Below are 19,485 nucleotides of genomic sequence, written 5' to 3'. Positions count from 1 at the left end.
GTACAAGTGTCTCCTAACCTGGTCTGCTGAACTGCTCTCATACTGTAACGTAATTCACATATGCTGCCATATTAAAATCTGTTTTCTTGTGGCTTGTTACATTTGCCATCATCTAGTCGATATGCCGGCCTTCTGTACTGAAGGAAAACTAGATATTATTTTAATTTATGATGAATGTCACAGAAATGCAACCGCAGCTGTGACACTGTTTGCTGAACGCTACCCAGATCAGCAGTGTCCATCATGTCGAACCATTGGCAACATCTGCAAGACACTCACAGAAGCAGGAAGCTGGGCTCCCACAAAACGTCAACGTACAATGCCAGTGTCTGGTAATGGAAACGAAATTGCTGTTCTGGCTACTGTAGCGCACAAACCTCAGGCGGGTGTATGAGAAACTGCACAAGGTGTAGGAATAAGCCACAGTAGTGTGTGTAGAATCTTGCATCAGCATCGATTTCATCCGTTCCATATCTCACTGCGCCAAGAACTGTATGGGAATGACTTTGAATCCTGCATTGCGTTCTGTCATTTTGAACTTCAGCAGTTGCAAGGTAATCCAGTATTCCTAAGCAATACGTTGTTAACAGACAAGGCTTCATTTACAAATTGTGGTAATGTGAATCTGCGGAACAAGCACTACTGGTCCGTGAAAAATCCCCACTGGATTCGCCAAGCTGCTCATCAATGACAGTGGAGTGTCAATGTTTGGGGAGGTATTATTGCTAACTGTACTGTAGATCCCTAACTTTACTGTGGAACATTGAATGGACAGCAATATGCATCATTTCTTCAGCACACACTAGCGCTCCTCATGGAGGATTTAGGATTGCAAACTCGTCTATCAATGTTGTTCCAACATGATGAATGTCCCGCACACAATGCAAAAGTTGCCAGAGACATTCTAGATGCAACATTTCCAAATAGGTGGATGGGGCTGGGAGGTACTGTGCGATGGCCAGCACGGTCCCCTGACTTGACGTCATTAGACTTCTTTTTCTGGGACAGAGTGTATCAAGAACCCCTAACGACATTAGAGGATATGCAACATTGTATTACTGCAGCATGTGCAGCAATATCTGTAGAAACTCTACAATCTGTGCAACACTCTCTCGTTACCCATCTGCAACATGTATTGAGCAAATGGAGGGCACTTTGAACATATGTTGATGTGACACAGTTTCATTGGTCAAGATGGGGTTGTATTATCTATACTAGATGTAATGCACAAGAATACAGTTTCTGTGGGCAACAGGGCACTAGTAAATGTGTTTAGCAAAGTGAATTCAAGTGTGTTATCTCTAACTGTTGGTCTAGTTGTCATTTCATTAGAATTAACATAAAGTTACAATTTGAAAAATGTAACTTTGTATTGAACGTGTTACTTGTTTATTTTTGTGGATTGTGCATACCTTCCCATTGTGTGAGCCCCTGACACAGGCACTCTGGAGTCTCAGAGTATTTGTTTACATTTTAAAAGTTCACATAGTATATAGTTTACTAAACCCCTGTCGTACGTTCATGCTGGTGAAAACCCTTTTTGAATATCTGTTGTCTTTCCAGAGATATCTGAGGTGGCAGAGTTAGGTGAGACATCCTGTATATTGTTGTAATATATTATTTTAGTCCAGGAAGTGGTCAAGATGAATCAAATCGTGTCTTTAGAACTTAAGAACTATGTAATTTTGGTAGGGATTGCCTTGAGCCAATGGAAAAGCAGATGTCATCTCCAGCCATAGAAGCTGCCTTTAATAACTTTTTTTCTTCCACCTGGACCCACTTATTTCCCATTGCTATACACTTCACAGTATTATTTTAATACAAGTGTGTTATTTTACTACTTCCATCATTTGATTGGTCTGAGCATCGTATTGGCATTTGCCAGTTACTGGGGATGTAGGGGCACTTGTTGGAGGTGAAAGGTCTGCCTCCCATCTTATGGTCTCAGGAGCCTCCATCTGCCATTGTATGATGTACACTATTCTCCCCCCACCCTACCCCCCTACTCTCCATCATGCCTACAAAGCATGTTTACAATTTTAAAAAATGTATTACAAAGGCAAATGATGAAATAGCTTTGATTTGCACTGAATATAGTGCATCAGATCGTTAAGAATGAATCATAAACTTTAACAGACTGGAATTTCAAAAACAGTGATTAAATTCTGTTTGAAATGATACCCTCAGCTATAACTGCTATTTTCTGAATCTCTTGACCACTAGGGCACTTTATAGTTCACTCTAACAATGTAGTAATATTATAAATGCTTATACATGAATCCAAATTTCCCAAGTTTGGGAGTTGATCTTCCAGCGTTGTTACTCAGTAGGTGAACATGTCATTGGGAGAGTATGGTGACAGTACTAGTCTCTAGGTACAGGAGGTTATTAACTTTCAGTAGTCAAATGCCTAGAGTGTGAGCCGTGCCAACAGATAGTGCAGAGGGCCCAGCATGTGAGGAAAAGAATATGACACAGACCAGTATATGCATGGAGGTAGGAATTAGCCTGGAATAGTGAAAGCAAGTACAGCCCATAAATCTCAGCCAGGTGATGGAGGGCTGGCCCAGACAGAAGCAAGTGTGCTGATGGCTTGTGCAAAGTTGTGGAATTATGCAAAATGAAATTAACTTATGAACAGAAATAGATTACTTAATCAATACTGTTCATAATATTCACCAGTTAACTCACAATGCCACCCACAGCAGATTACATGATCTAAATGAACAGTTGATAATAATTTGCAATGAGTTAAGTCTGATTAGCTAAAGCAGACAGAAAAACTGAAGGACACTGCTGTCCTGTGTTCTGAAGACTGTATATGTGATGTGATACAGGAAACAGGATGCAGTTTTCATAGAGGGAGGATATGAGCACCCATAAATTCCAAACACACACACACACACACACACACACACACACACACACACACACACACATGGGAAGGGTGGTGCCTCCTGCTGCTCTAAAAATATTGATAAACTGTTCAGTTAATGCATTTAGAAGAGGGCAGCGTGTTAGAGGACAGTATTAAGAGTGGACAAAGCATTGGTATCATTTTTGGATTATGTTTCTGTGAGTTTTGTTTCTTATGACAAGCTGTAATACCATGTGGGTGCATTGTAGAGTCTTCTTCTAGACACACTAGTGCACTGAGAAGTAAAAAACTGTGTAATATTTTGCTGAGCAAATCCAGTCGTTGAATGCTGTATGAACAGTTGACTGTCAGTGGACTGATTCTAGTTGTGGACCCTTGATCACAAGACAGTTGGTTTGATATAGATGGTAACTCTTAGAGAGATGGTTATTTTGAGTGAACTGAGGACTAAAAGTGACTGATAACCATTAACACTTGTATGAAGAACTGCGTGTTAGACAAGTGTACTTGTTGTAGAGTACAGTCTTGGTGGTGGTATTTTTGAATTTTTGGTATGAAAACGTAATATAGTTAATATTCAAACTGCTTTCCTCATTTAAATAGTGAACCTGGACCTGAAGTCTGGAACAAATGTGCAGTAGCTTAACAGTCAACAGAGACTAGGTTTGATCTTCTTGAATGAGTTATGTAGTATGTTTTCCTAGACTAAGTAGTTAATTTTCAGGTTTACTGAGTTTAGTGAGGTATGAGAAAAACTAAACCACACTGCTGCTGTAGGAAACAAATTTTCATAAGTTTTCCAGTAGCATATAATCTTGATCTTGTTGATCCCCACGGCTAACACTAATTTTAACAATAATGAACACCACCTCAAGTGTATTATACCCTATTACTGTGCTACAACAGTTTAATTCTTAGAACATATTCAGGATGTTGAGTTGTGCTCAAGCCATCATATAAATTGTCTGATTGTCATATGTACTGTTAAAGACCAAATCGAGAAACAATGACCACAAACTTTCTGCCAACAGCCTGGTGGAAGTACGGCATTCAGGCATGCACAGTAAACTGCATACATTATACTATAAGTAGTATGCTACGCCTGCTCACCAAACCTCCTTAAGACAATCAACAAAATGTTTGTGATAAATGTTTCTCAACTTGGTCTTTAACATTGCATACGACAACCAGGCCATTTACATCATGACTTCACCATGACTTGGTAGCCTGAAGATATCCTAACAACAAAACTGGTCGTAGTACAATATGTGTCATAATACAGCTGAAATGGCTATCATTCCATTCCAGAGAGCATTTGTTCCAGGTTATGATTTTCATAAGCTTCAAAGGGACAAACTTCATTAGCTATGAAAGATAAAGAGGGGATGAGGCATGACTTTTATGCAGCTAAATATTTTGTTCTGTTTGCTTTGTTACAGAAATTGACAAAATGGCAGAAGCAATTTTGCTCCAGCAAGGGCATACAAGTGAAAAATTGATGGAAGAAGCCTTGCATATCCATAGAATCATTCCACAGAGAAGTATTGATGAGATATACTTATCACTTGAAACTTTCTGTGATGATCCAAAGAGGGTAAAGAGAGTTGTGCTCAAGTTTTTGGGTCATGTAAAGGAAGGCAGTGCCACTGCTGATGATGCCATTGAAGAATTATCTAAGAGACCTAAGGAAATAAACTATAATGATGAGCATAATCAACCATCTACATCAGGGATACCATCAAAAAAGCCTTCTGAAATTCCTGTTACGAGTGATGCAAATGGAGACAATGGGATTAAGCCCCTGACAACTAGAGATATACCAGTGGATGTTGATGTGTCAGCACATAGTGATTCTCTTCCTGCTGAAAGTGACAAATGTGTCATAGCAGATGAAGCATCAACTTCTTTTTCAGATCCTACAGTTCCAGGCTGTGTTGGAAATGGAAATCATAAGAACATGTTTGACAGGATCCTTCAAGCTGACTTAACACTGCCTGGACCATCTACTGCAAACTATGATGATTTACTTGTCCCTCCTCCTCAACTTGATGACAGCGATGTTGTATACACTGATGTTAATGAGGTGGATGGTGAAAAGAAACAAGCATATTACAATACTCTCATGAAAATTTTTCCTGATGCTCAAAAGGATTTTGTGAAAGGCATGTGTGATAAATGTTCACAAGATGCCAACTGGTTAAGTAATGCTACATCAAGTTTATTGGTAAATGGTTACCCAAAAGCTGCAGATAACAGTGAACAGGAAGTGGAGCTAGTAGCAAACCAGGAGCTTTCTGGAAGAATAGAAGAAAATTATTGTGACCTGCTTGCTATAACTCCAGATAACAGTGAACAGGAAGTGGAGCTAGCAGCAAACCAGGAACTCTCTGGAAGAACAGAAGAAAATTATTGTAATCTGCTTGCTATATTTCCAAATGCTGATCCAACTTATATAAGAGAGACCTGTGAACGGATTGCAGATGATGAAGACGCAATGAAAAAATTTGTTAATGACACTTTAGAAAGTGGCAAGTACCCAACACTAGCAGAGTATGAGGAACAAATGAAAGTAGTGGAAATTAGAGAGAAATACCTAAAAAATTTCAAAATTGAAGAGTTTTTGGAAATTTTTCCTGATCCTTTTAAGTACTTTTTTGAAGAAAAAAAGAATGACAAAATTAATTCTGAGTTAAGTTTAAATTATCTGAAATCCCATTATAAGGAAATATGTACAGCAGTTTTGCAAGAATGTTTGATGAAAAATGAATACAGTCTCACTAAATCGTGTGCAGAGTTAGATAAGCACCAAAATTTTACAAAATCATCACATGGTGAACTTGAAATACAGTACAGTGAAAATGATGTGAAGGATATTTCATTTATGCAGGAGGTAAGTGATCTATATTAGTATTAACAATTCCATTTGGTTTTGAAATTTGTGTGCGCATAATCTTAGTTTGGATGTTCTGGCGTATGTGAATTATTTTGTATGATTGAATTATTCCCTTACCTTTTGCCACTCTTATATTATAGTGATGGATATTCCAGGATGGAAAAAATATATAAAAAATGAGGAAAGACAACCACTCACCCATTTCTAATTGATGCATAGCATATAGACACATATAACACTTCAGGATTTGCATGCTTTAGAGTTACTGCTCCTTTTCTGGTTTAAATAACACATGAGTACACAGAGATTAAAAAAAAATCTCATGTGTGGCCACAGCAACACTTACTGTTTGTGGGCTGTTCATCATGCTGACTGGAGTGAGAGGAAATGGTACTAGTGCTTGGCGACTGGAAAGGGGTTAGATTTGTTTGACAAGGGAGATGAAGTGAGTAGGAGGCAGAAGAGGGTAAGAGAGATGGCTCACAGTGACAGTTGTAAAATGGCTGCAAGAGGTGACAATCATAACAACAGAGAGAGAAAGAGAAGGAGGGGGGGAGGGGGAGGAAGGGATATTGCAAAAGAGAGTAGAAGATTTGGACATGGAAGGAATAGTGTGGCAAATGACAGGATAAGGAAGAGTAAAGATAAGGAATGGAAAGTGGACTAGTGAAAGTTTTGGCTTGAGGGAGTTGGAGAATAAATTATATGCTGGTGGGTGCGATGCAAATGGCTCAGTTACTGGAGAAACTGCTGAAATCATTGGGGCTGTGGTTTACTGTGTGCTCTTTATGGTTTGCCACAGTTTGGTAGTGGTCATTCGTGCAGGTGGTTGGCTGGTTAGGTTCCATCCCTTCTTTGAATGCTGGATAGTAATTGCAGCACAGCTAGTATGCAACATGGCTGCCTTCACATTTTGCACTACCTTTTATGTAATGGGAAATGCAGGTGACTTCGACATTACTATGTGCACATGTTGGATGAAGTATACAGTTATAATTGAGGCAATGAGTGGTACGAAGATGGACTAGAATGTTGCCTAGGTTTGGTTGGGTGACAGAATACTGCTTAGGATGGTAGGGCATGATTTTGGAAAGGATACCACTTGTCTCAAGGCACAACAAGAAGTAACTGAAGCTATGGTGATAGGTGGTATAAACTTTCTTAAGGTGCAGGTGATAAGAAAGATACTGGTCACTGACTAGTTACAACAGTGATGAGTTTGGTGGTACAAATGGCACAGAAGAATCTGTTACTGGACTATTTTATAGAATTTTGTCAGACTGTAAAGGCTGACTACGCAACCTGTAAGTACAGTTCAAAACATTACTACTTAATAGGAAATACCAACCACCAGAACTGTTTATAACTTATAGGCACAGTGACAAAAATGTAAATAAAATAGCTAACATATGTACATATTCCAGGCCACTGATGATGCCTTGCAGAAAATAAAGGCGAAACGCGTATGGCACTAAAATTGTGTTTTATTCAGTTGCTGTCAGACGGTCCATAAGTGAAAATTATCAATATACCGTAGTATTACGCGCAACTGAGGAGGACAGGACCACAAAAGTTGAAGATGTCCACATCGTTTTGTCTTTCCCTCTCCTTCCCTCTTTCCTGACGAAGCAACCGTTGGTTGCGAAAGCTTGAAATTTTGTGTGTGTGTTTGGTAAGTCACATCATCTTTGTTTTTATATATCCCAATTTAGGTACACTACAGACGTCTGCTTCACTATGTGAGCATCCGTTTAATAAAGGATTGGACAACATTGGAGGGGAAGGGGCTGAAATCCTTGTCCAGCTGTACAGATTTAGATTTTTCATGATTTCCCCAATTCATTTAATGTGGATGCCAATAGGTTGGTTTCCTTCCCCATAATTGTGTTATCCAATACGCAAGCTTGTGCTCCTTCTCTGCTGACCACATTATTGATGGAAGTTCAAACGATAATATGCTTTGTTTGTTCCTTTAATGCAAATAAGCTGAAATTTACATGTTTTCTATAAACCTCATGGAAAAATAAATGATCTGCTCATTTTAATCATTTACGTGGAGCACACTGTTTTTCTAATGACCTGTGGTAAATTCTAGAAGAGAGAAGATATTTAATGTAGAATTTAATTGTACTCCATCAAGTGTGATGGTCTTTCCTTTATTAAATGACTTTGATTTTAATTTTGCCCTCACTTGATTCAGTACCTGTCACTTTACATCCATTCAGTGCCCAAAAGCAGGAATTAGAATGTGAGCTTACTCGTAAAGTAATTTCAAAAGACAGATTCTGGTGTGCCTTCTGCTTGTAATCTTTCATATTGGTGCTATCATAATCAAGTAGCACATGACTTTGGTCCATTGACTGATTTTTAATAAGAGAAAAAACTACTTTAGATTGTTTGAGAACTCGGCAAGTTAGGAATTTGCTTTTGAATTTGTTGATCCCTCACAAATGGAGAATAATAGAACTTTCTGTTTCTTATAGGTAGCTTTTATTGAAAACAGACAAGATATAGAAACTTATCTTAATGAAAAGGAACTGAAGAGAGTCGAATCACTTAGAAAGGTAAGTAAAGGTTTCACAGTACACTGTATTGACAAGGTTGTTATTACATTTACTTCATTTGAGTCATCTTGTACACCGGAATGGGACATATCATATTGTAGGATGGAAGACACTGACCCACCCCTGACCTCTCCATCCTCCCACTCCTTTCATGCCGATACTATAGAATAGGCAGTTAATTGAGGTTTTATTCTGATAAAAATTTAGAAACATTTCACTCATTGTTATCTTTACAGAAAGTTTAATGATTACTTTTGTGGCAAAAATATATTAGGTATTCATCAAATTATGGAACTTAAAAAACATGCTATCAGATATCCTGTATGTATTCAGTTAGTGCATAAGAACACTATGGCCATATAGGTAACTTACTAGTGCACACTTTGTAAGAAAGTACTCTTGATACATTCTACTTTGTCTGTTGATTTACAGATGCTGCTTTTAGCCTGTGGTCAGTAAATTAACATTCAAAGAACTTTATACAGATTTCCCAATGTGAACATGGGGCTCTAACTTTTAAAGAAAACTTGTTTCAAAAATTCCATACAATAATTGATAAATCTGACTCAGTCCATGAAATCTGTTGTTCATAGTGATTAAATGTTCAGTAATCAGTGCTGATAATACTGATATGTGAGTATGTAAGTGCAGTTGGTGTAAAATGAACATTTATGTATGTCAGACATAATATGAATAAGAAAGAAAGTGAAGCAAACAGCAAATTCCAAATTGGCTATATCGTAGAATAGCTGGATGGCAGAGAAAAGTATTTATGCCTGAAATGAACACAAAAAAATTTCACTAGGTTCATATACACTGATGGAAAAAAATCAACACCAAGAAGGAGTTGTGCTACATAAAAGTTGGTACGAATATTTCAGTATCTGAAAGATGATGTCTATTCAAATTTCACACCAGTCACATAAGAGTAGACCAGTAGCACCACTATGAGGATGCAAATCAGGTTTGCTTTAAATACGTGCTGTAACAGTTGTAAGTGATAATTACTTTTGAGATTGGATGTGGTGAGTTTATATTAGTATAGAATGCCTTCAAGGTGACTAACGCATCATTATTAACACCTCACTGAGTTTGAACAAGGTCATATAAGCTGGATGTTCCTTCTGCAATATTGCAGAAAGACTGTACACGATTACAGGTGGTGGTGGTCATGAAAATATATGGTCACAAGAAGACTGAGCTCCACATGGCACTACAGAGAGGGAAGATCATTTGTTTGGTGTATGGCTCATGGCACATCATACTGTATCTGCAGCAGCAATCTGAGCAGAACTTGGCATCACAGTGACACACTGAACTTTTACAAATCGGTTACTTCAAGAACAGCTCTGAACCGGACACCCTGTGGTGTGCATTCCGCTAATCCCAAACCACAACCATTTGTGGCTTCAGTGGTGTCAAGTGAGAGCTCATTGGAGGGCCGTGTGGAGGTATGAAAGCTGATTCTGCCTCAGTGCCAGTGATAGTCATGTGTTGGTTTGAGGGAGGCCAGTTGAGGGCCTGCAACCAACCTATCTGCATTTTAGACACACTGGTCCTACACCTGGAATTATAGTCTGGGGTGTGATTTCTTATGACTGCAGGACCACTCTTGTGGTTATCCCATGCACCCTGACTGCAAAACTGTATATTTGTCTAGTGATTTGACCTGTTGTGCTGCCTTTCATGAACAGTATTCCAGGGGGTGTTTCCCAACAGAATAAAGCTCATCCACATACTGCTGTGTACAGTGCTGTACAGAGTGTAGACATGTTGCCTTGGCCTGTTCGATCACCAGATGTGTCTCTAATTGAGCACACATGGGACATCTTCGGACAACAACTTCAGCACCATCCACATATAGCATTAACCATCCCTGTATTGACTGACCAAGTGCAACAGATATGAAACTCCCATCCCACAAACTGACATCCAGCACCTGTACAACACCATGCGTGTGCATTTGAATGCTTGCATTCAACATTATGGCAGTTACACTGGTGATTAATGTACCAACATTTCACATTTGAAATGGCTTATTTCACACTTATATTAACTAATGATCTTGCAGTGTTAATCACTTGAATATGTCACCAGACAAAAAGTATTCCTTAAATTTCATTACTCTGCATTATTTTTTGGTATTGTGATTTTTTCATCAGTGTATTATCCTTCTTGTGGCAAGACAAAATGTTATTGTTCTCTCTTGTATGCATACTACATCAATATTCTAATGGATATGGAGTGATCATGTAAGACATCTAACCATAGGCAAAGGTAGGAAAAGAATTTAAAGAATGAGACAGAGTACAAATTTTAATAGAAGGGCTTGTAGCTTTGGAATTTGGTACTGCTTTTTGGAATAAACATTAGACTTCACAATCTTTAATTTAAGCTCTGTATTTGTTTGATTTACATCTTAATAGCACGTTTTCATTGTTGTCTTGGCTTCCATAGGCTAAGGAAAATAATGAATTGCTGGAGTGTGGTTGTTGCTACGATAATGAAGTTTTAGCAGAGGACGTTGTCACCTGTGCTGAAGGTGATATATTCTGCAAAACCTGCTTACAGACGTAAGTACTGACTGAACTGTATACAAAGTCTGTTATAAAATATGTATGTCTTTGTGTAACTCTCTCCGACTATCACTGCAGCTCCCTCCTTCCTCTTTTGCCTTATTTTTTTCCCCATTACTCTATACCAACACTCGTTCCCTTTCTTTCTGCATTCCATCTTTTTTTCACCACAGCTTCTCACTGCCTACACCATTCGTTCTCCCCTCCACCTTCCTCTCTATGCCACATCGCTCTTCTCCTCCCCATCTCTTGCTCTATGCTCTTTTCTCTCTCCCTCCACCTCCCTCTCTACATCATTCCCTCTTTCCCTTTCTGTCTTCACCAATCACTTTTCTTCCATTTTGTCACCATTTGCTCCCTCCTTTAAGCACCTAAACTCACATCCTCTCAAAACATTTTTTTCTATCATTCCCCAGTTTCCTCTAACTCCCATAACATATCCCCCCTATAATTTCTCTTTGTTCACTATTGTATTTGTTTGTATGTCCTTTTTCATCTCTTCCTTGTCAAATGATATCTCTTCTGGAAGTTGATCTTTATCTACTCCCTCCTTTTATTATCTATCTCTCCTATGACTGTTGTTCTCCCTCCCAAGCCCAGTGAGAGAGAAGGGTGAATCTGGTGCTCTATCTCAGGGCCTGTACTGCTGAAGGGGGTCCAGACATAGTGAAATGAGCTCATCTGACATATGTAAGTTTCAGTTTATGGTGAGAAGAATGCTGTCTTTCCTGTCAGAAAGTATTAAGGAAAGGTCACACCAGGCACTTTATTATGGAATGTGGATTTCCTTTGGTTGTCTCATTCTCCCTTCCCTATTATTGAGCTCCTGTTGAAATACAGATGAAGAAAAGCTATTCTTTTTGTGCTGTGCTGACTTCCTTTAACACTGTATCAGTAAGAGTCTTCTCAAGATGGTTGTGGGGCATGTTCTTCTCATTCAGGTAATCAGTATCTCATTCCTAATCTTCTTATGTGACCCACAATATTGGAACATGGAGCTTTTTGGAGCATTTTTGGTTTTACAGAACATCTTGTGTGGTACTGTGTGTACTGCCACATGCCTCAGTGATCGCTAGCGCAGTAGCTTTTTTATTTATCTAATTAGAAGTGAATGTTTTTGCCTTGAGCAAATATTCAAATTTCAAATTAGGCTCATCCCACTGTTAAATCTAGAACCAATGATCACTCATATTTTTCAAGGCTGGCAATGCCTGACCTGAGCTAGTGAGTATAGTGTTAAACAAAAAGGAATGTGTTACAACTCACATGAAAGCTTTGATTCATTACCAGTTTTAGTTTTTGTACAGAATGATAAGATTCCACTTCATTACATTTAATGACATGTCAAGAAGGATCAAGAGAAAACTGCTGCAGTCATGTGTGTACTCATCCATATTCATGACTGTGATTGCTTTCTATTATATTTTCTTGATGCTTCCTTAAATGTAATAAATAAGGCTCTGAATATGATTGGGTTCAAGAATAAAAACTGGCAGTGAATTAATTCTTTCATGTAGTTAGTGATGGATTATGTACTATTATAATATGGTTGGGTTCAAGAATAAAAACTGGCAGTGAATTAATTCTTTCATGTAGTTAGTGATGGATTATGTACTATTTGATTATTCGTTTGTCAAATGATATCCTGGTATCCAAATGAACCAATAGAAATGGCATTAGAAATATTTTGACTTTCAACTAAGCTGTTTGCAAAATGTTCAAGTTTGTTTTCATTACTCCATGCTCACCTACATTATACTTAAGCTAGAAGAAAAGTGGTGTTACGAACACCACCATAACAAGAATTGCTATTAGTAGAAATATAAATATGAAATATGTTACTTTCAAGCTTATCAGAGCAACCTATGTTACAGAATGTTGGCAATAAAATAGCTGATGCAAAATCACCAGAGTATTTTCATCTACACTAGATAATTAAGGCTAAAATTTTTCAGCAGAAATTAACAATCTGATAATGTTAAAGTATGACACACTTCTAATTATCAGACCAAGGTTGACCGGAGATACCAAATTACCAAAAAATGTGGATAATCCAAATCACATGTATTTTTACTGGAAAATATTTACAAAAAATGCTACATGTCACATTTGAAAGCTCGCTCCATCACTTGTTTTCAATTCACTTTTGGGAAGTAGTCATTCTTCTTTTTTATGATTATGATTCTTAGTTTCCAGAGTGTCAAAACATCGATGTAATCAGAGTAATTTTGTCTGTTGTCTTAAATAATAGATCAACAAATTTCTGTGCCTCAGTGTGCATGATGATGGTTTCCTTGATTGCCTCATCATCACTGTCTTCCTCTGTTGAGCATGTTTTGTTCTCTATATCTCTATCCTTCACTTCTCAAGTGATAGTTCATAGGCATAAAAGTTAAGAAAATGTGCAAGCTTTCAGAACCTATGGCTCCTTCTTCTGGCAGAAGAACAGAAGGAGAAGGAGGAGAGATGAAGGAAAAGGGCTGGTGAACTTTAGGAAAAATGGGTCTGGTAAGTCTCCCCTGACCCAAGGTTCTGGTTGAATTTTCCATATCTCACCCATAACTAATAGCTATGTTACCGTGTTATGAAAACTGCAATACAATCATCAGTAAGCTAATAATACAACTAATAAATATTGTTGTGAAATTCTCATGGTTTAAATTTGTTTACAGATATGCTGAAAACCAAATTGGAGATGGAAAAACTGTCTTCACATGTTTAAGTAATTGCACAGCAGAATTCAGTCTCAAGATGTTGCAGGTAATTAATTATAAATGCATCTTGAATAATATTACAGTGAGGTAATCCTATCCCTTATGTAAAAGTGTAATAATTTTCCTTATAATTAATGCGACACGTTAATTTTTTTCCTTGAAATTCTTTGAGGTGGTGATGAGATTGTTTAGCATGTTTACAGTATGAGGATTCCTGTCTTCCATTAAGGGAAACAGCCATCAATTTAGTTGATAATGGACTAGAATTGCTTCCTTTTTTCTTTTTTCATTTCCCTTTATTGGTGTTTAGGTTGGATTTGTGCATTTCAGGATTTCTTCAGTATATAACAACAATTTTAATTACTGGATGGAATGCTATCTAAAATGAAGGAGAGGCAATCACGCAACAGAAAATAATATTTACACTAGCTTTTGAGCTCTTTCTTTAGTTGAAATGCACATATTCAAACACACAACCATAGACCCAAATGTACACACCCTCAGTCAGCGTGAGACTGACAGCAGTTGCCAGGGCAGAAGGAGGTGGGAAAGGTTTAGGAAAGGACACACAAGGTGAGGAGGAAATAGCAGGATAGTGTGAGCCACACCTTTCAACAGATGACTCAGCAGCTGTACAACAAGACAAAAAGAATTTCAGAGGATAGAGCACATAAGAGAGATAGAGAATGGCCGGGGGGGGGGGGGGGGGGGGGTAGAGAGAAAGGGAGAGGGGATGGTGAAGTTTGCAGTTTGCCATTCATGCAAACAGACAGTTGGTTACTTGTCATGCCCACATAGAATGCTGCATAGTAACTGAAGCATAGCTGATATATAACATGCCTGCTTTCATATGTGGCCCTGACTTCTATAGGGTAGGAAATGCCTGTGACTGGACTGTGGTGGGAATGGGTGGGTGTATGGGACAGGTCTTGCACCTGGTTTGACCACAAAGGAACGATGCATGGGGTGCAGGATTGACAGCAGGCTTGGAATAAGGATGAACAAGGATAAAACTTCCTGGCAGATTAAAACTGTGTGCCCGACCGAGACTCGAACTCGGGACCTTTGCCTTTCGTGGGCAAGTGGTAGAGCACTTGCCCGCGAAAGGCAAAGGTCCCGAGTTCGAGTCTCGGTCGGGCACACAGTTTTAATCTGCCAGGAAGTTTCATATCAGCGCACACTCTGCTACAGAGTGAAAATCTCATTCAATGAACAAGGATGTCCTGTAGGTTGTGTGGGCAGCAAAACACAACTTTGAGTGATGTCACTAAGTTTTTGGATAGGGTACCCCTCATCTAAGGGTATGATAGAGGTAGTCAAAGCACTGGTGAAGGATGTTGTAGATCTTTTCAAGACCAGAGTGATATTGGGTTATCAGAGGAGTGCTTTATTTGTGGCTGGTTGACAGGTTTACTAATGTCAGGAGGGGGAGACGACATGGGAGATCTGGTTTTGGATGAGCTGGATAGAATACTGTCTAACATAATAGGCTCTGGTAATGTTATTGGTAGATTTTGAAAAATCTTGCCTACCACTGTGTTGGTGGTAATGCTGTAAGAAAAAGACTTTTGACCTGGAACAATACGAAGATGGCCCGTTGAGTTGAGATCAGGTGAAGCGAGTTTGGGAGTAGGCATTGAGGTTATAGAGGAAAGAACAAAGGTTGCCCATGCTGTGAGACCTTACCATGAAAAAGTCATCAGTGAATCTGAACCAGACAAGGGGTTCATGTGTTGACTGGCTAGGAAGGATTTAGCCAGATGGCTCATAAATCGGTTAGCACAGGATGGTGCCATGCGAGTACCCATTGCAGTACTACAGATTTGGTCTTGAAAATGAACAATTCTGGGTCAGGATGTGGTTGGCAAGGAGGTTAGGAAAAAGGTTATGGGTTAGGTATTAGGAAGAGTCATGGGCATGGGGGTTGTTGGTATATAAGGACATTACATCCACAGTGACCAACAAGGAGCCTGTTAGTAATGGTACAGGGCATGTGGAAAGGCAGAGAGTTTGCAGCTCTGAAAGTGCTCAGCTCTAAAAGCATGTAGAGATAAATGTTCCAAAAACTAATGGATGTAGTGATAATGAGTAGCAGCAATTCCTAACAAGTAACAGTGAAACAAATTCCAGGGGTTCATGGAAAACTGTCAGTACCTTCTGTAATCTTCATGAAGCTGTGTAGCTCAGTGTTTTGCTGTCCCCTGAATGTATATACAAACCACACAACTGATGATAAATTATTTTTATTCTCTGATTTGATTATTGCAGTAACTGAGCTAAAGGGCAGTACAGTTTATAGGCAGAGTGTCCAGCATTTTGCTTGATGAAATATTTCATCAAAATGTACACTAACGAGCCAAAGCATTATTACCACCACCCAGCACGAGATTAAATGCCACCTGGTGGCATTGCCAGCGTGTGATGTTGGAAAGGAAGTAGACGAGTGGTAGAGATGAGTTAAAAAAGAACGACGATACAGGCTGCAAATGGCGGAATCCAATGGCATAAGCAATGTTGACAAACAATAGATAGGAATGAGCATCTCAGAAACAGCACAGCTGTTCACCTGTTCATGTGCTACTGTCATGAGCATATGTGGAAAATGGTTATAGGACATTAAAACCATGAGTTATGGAACAAGGTGTGGAAGTCCATGTCTCATCACAGAAAGCATTGGTTGGAGGCTTGCCTGCTCTGTAAAGCAGGATAAACTGCAGTCTGTGGCAATCCTGATGGCAGGGTACAATCCAGGTATAGGTGTTTCAGCACACATTGTTGAAGATGGGAGTTACAGCAGCTGTCTGTTTTGCATTCTGATGTATTGACATTATCATTCATGATTGCTGTGGACACAGGATCATAGAGAGTGTACCTGTGGATCACTGGAAATGTTGACTGGTCAGATGAATCACGTACCTTGTTACACCAGGATGATGGCAATGTCCATATATGCTGTCATTCAGGTGTACGGCAATCAAAATATGCACCACACCATGAATGCAGGCCAGTAGTGAGCAAGTATTATACTGTTGACCATCTACGTCCATTTACCCTTGATGTCTTCTCCAACAGTGATGATATCTTCCAGCTGGATAACTGTCCTTGTCACACACCAGAATCATGCTACAGTAATCTGAGAAGCATATATTGAGTTCACAGTAATGTCTGTGTCATCAAATTTGCCTGATCTGAACCCAATGTAAAACATCTGAGACGCTACTGGGCACTAGCTCCATGTTCTCAAACTAAGTGACCTGTAATTTACCGGAACTGCATGACCTGTGTGTATACATCTTATTGCCAAACACCTGCGGAAACCTATGAAGGACTTCTTGAATCCATGCCATGCAGAATTGCTGCAGTATTGTGTTCTAGAGATAAACCAACAAGTTATTAAGCAGCTGGTCACAATGTTCTGGTTCATCTGTGTTTGGCTTTACTACTCCGGTAATAGTATGTGTCAAATACAACCATTATATATATATATGTAAGGTACGCATATTCAAGTACAGAGATATGTAAACAGGCAGGATATGGTGCTGCGGTCGGCAACAGGCAGGATATGGTGCTGCGGTCGGCAACACCTATATAAGACAACAACGGTCTGGCCCAGTTGTTAGATTGCTTACTGCTGCTACAATGGCAGGTTATCAAGATTTAAGCATGATCAATGGGACACAGCATCTCCAAAGTAGTGATGAAGTGGGGATTTTTCCCATATGACCATTTCATGAGTGTACCGCGAATATCAGGAATCTTGGTAAAACATCAAATGCCCGGCAATGCTGCAGCCAGAAAAAGTTCCTCCAAGAATGGGACCAACAATGACCGAAGAGAATCATTCAATGTGGCAGAAGTGCAACCCTTTCACAAATTGCTGCAGATTTCAATGCTGGGCCATCAACAAGTGTCAGCGTGCGAACCATTCAACAAAACATCATCAATATGGGCTTTCGGAGTCAAAGGCCCACTCATGATTCTTAATGACTGCACAACACAAAGCTTTACACCTCACCAGGGTCCATTAACACCAACATTGGACTGTTGATGAATGGAAACATGTTGCCTGGTCAGATGAATCTCATTACAAATTGTATTGAGCAGATGAATGTGAAGGGATGTGGAGAAAACCTCATGAATCCATGGACCTTGCATGTCAGCAAGGGACTGTTCAAGCTGGTAGAGGCTCTGTAATAATGTGGGACATGTGCAGTTGAGCTGATATGGGACCCCGGATATGTCTAGATATGACTCTGACCGGTGTCACATATGTAATATCCTGTCTAATCACCTGCATCCATTTATGTCCATTGTGCATTCTGACGGACTTGGGCAATTCCAGCAGGACAATGCGATATCCTACATGTCCAAAATTGCTACAGAGTGGCTCCAGGAACCCTCTTCTGAGTTTAAACACATCCGCTGGCCACCAGACTCTCCAGACTTGAACATTATTGAGGATATCTGGGATGCCTTGCAGTGTGCTGTTCAGAAGAAAAGATTTCCACCTCCTCGTAGTCTTACGGATTTATGGACTGCCCTGCAGGATTTATGGTGTTGATACCCTACAGCACTGCTTTAGACATTAGTCAAGTCCATGCCATGTCATGTTTTTTTTGTATTTTATTTACTTATTGTTGCGTGGGACCACATTAAGAAGATGTCTCCATGGTCATGGAACGAGTCAATACATGAAATTATAACATGATTTAGAAACAGATAAAATGAAATATAAGAAACATTTTCAGGCGACACATCATTAGTTTCAATAAAGAAATCAAGAATGTAACACTGGAATTTGCTTAATTTTTTTACTCTTCCAGGAGCTCCTCGACAGAATAGAAGGAGTGAGCCATGAGGAAACTCTTCAGTTTAGACTTAAAAGAGTTTGGGCTACTGCTAAGATTTTTGAGTTCTTGTGGTAGCTTATTGAAAATGGATGCAGCAGAATACTGCAGTCCTTTCTGCACAAGAGTCAAGGAAGTGCATTCCACATGCAGATTTGATTTCTGCCTAGTATTAACTGAGTGAAAGCTGCTAACTCTTGGGAATAAGCTAATATTGCTAACAGCAAACGACATTAAAGAAAATATATACTGTGAGGGCAATGTCAGAATTCCCAGACTATTGAATAGGGGTCGACAAGAGGTTCTCGAACTTACACCACACATAGCTCGAACAGCCCGTTTATGAGCCAAAAATACCCTTTTTGAATCAGAAGAATTACCCCAAAAAATAATACCATATGACATAAGTGTATGAAAATATGCGAAGTAGACTACTTTTCATGTTGAAATGTCACTTATTTCAGATACTGTTCTAATGGTAAATAAAGCGGCATTTAGTTTCTGAACACGATCCTGAACATGGGCTTTCCACAACAGCTTACTATCTATCCGTACGCCTAGGAACTTGAACTGTTCCGTCTCGCTTATAACATGCCCATTCTGTCTGATTAAAATATCAGTTCTTGTTGAATTGTGAGTTAGAAACTGTAAAAACTGAGTCTTACTGTGATTTAGCATCAAATTATTTTCCACAAGCCACGAACTTATTTCACGAACTACATTATTTGATAATGTTTCAATATTACACACAAGATCCTTCACTACCAAGCTGGTGTCATCAGCAAACAGAAATATTTTTGAATCACCTGTAATACTAGAAGGCATATCATTTATATAAATAAGAAACAGCAGTGGCCCCAGCACCGATCCTTGGGGAACGCCCCATTTAACAGTGCCCCAATTGGGACTGAACATCATCACCACTCTCAATATTGCGGAGAATTACCTTCTGCTTTCTGTTCTTAAAGTAAGACGCGAACCAATTGTAAGCTCCTCCCCTTACTCCATAATGT

The 19,485-nt window shown here is 39.2% G+C and overlaps 1 protein-coding gene across 1 annotated transcript in view; it reads left to right on the top strand.

Moving 5' to 3' along the window:
* The first annotated feature begins 4,328 nt into the window (after positions 1 to 4,328).
* The window catches only part of LOC126121826 (uncharacterized), a 120,082-nt gene continuing 104,925 nt past the window's right edge, over positions 4,329 to 19,485 (top strand). The window contains exons 1-4 of the mRNA XM_049915086.1: positions 4,329 to 5,768; positions 8,255 to 8,335; positions 10,793 to 10,908; positions 13,584 to 13,671. Of these exons, the coding sequence (XP_049771043.1) occupies positions 4,329 to 5,768; positions 8,255 to 8,335; positions 10,793 to 10,908; positions 13,584 to 13,671 (1,725 nt within the window). The remainder of the gene's footprint in view (positions 5,769 to 8,254; positions 8,336 to 10,792; positions 10,909 to 13,583; positions 13,672 to 19,485) is intronic.

The sequence above is a fragment of the Schistocerca cancellata genome, chromosome 1 (genome assembly GCF_023864275.1).
Source record: "Schistocerca cancellata isolate TAMUIC-IGC-003103 chromosome 1, iqSchCanc2.1, whole genome shotgun sequence".
NCBI classification, from domain to species: domain Eukaryota; kingdom Metazoa; phylum Arthropoda; class Insecta; order Orthoptera; family Acrididae; genus Schistocerca; species Schistocerca cancellata.
Note: the sequence above shows the minus strand (reverse complement) of the source record. Positions and strands in the feature narration are given on the sequence as shown.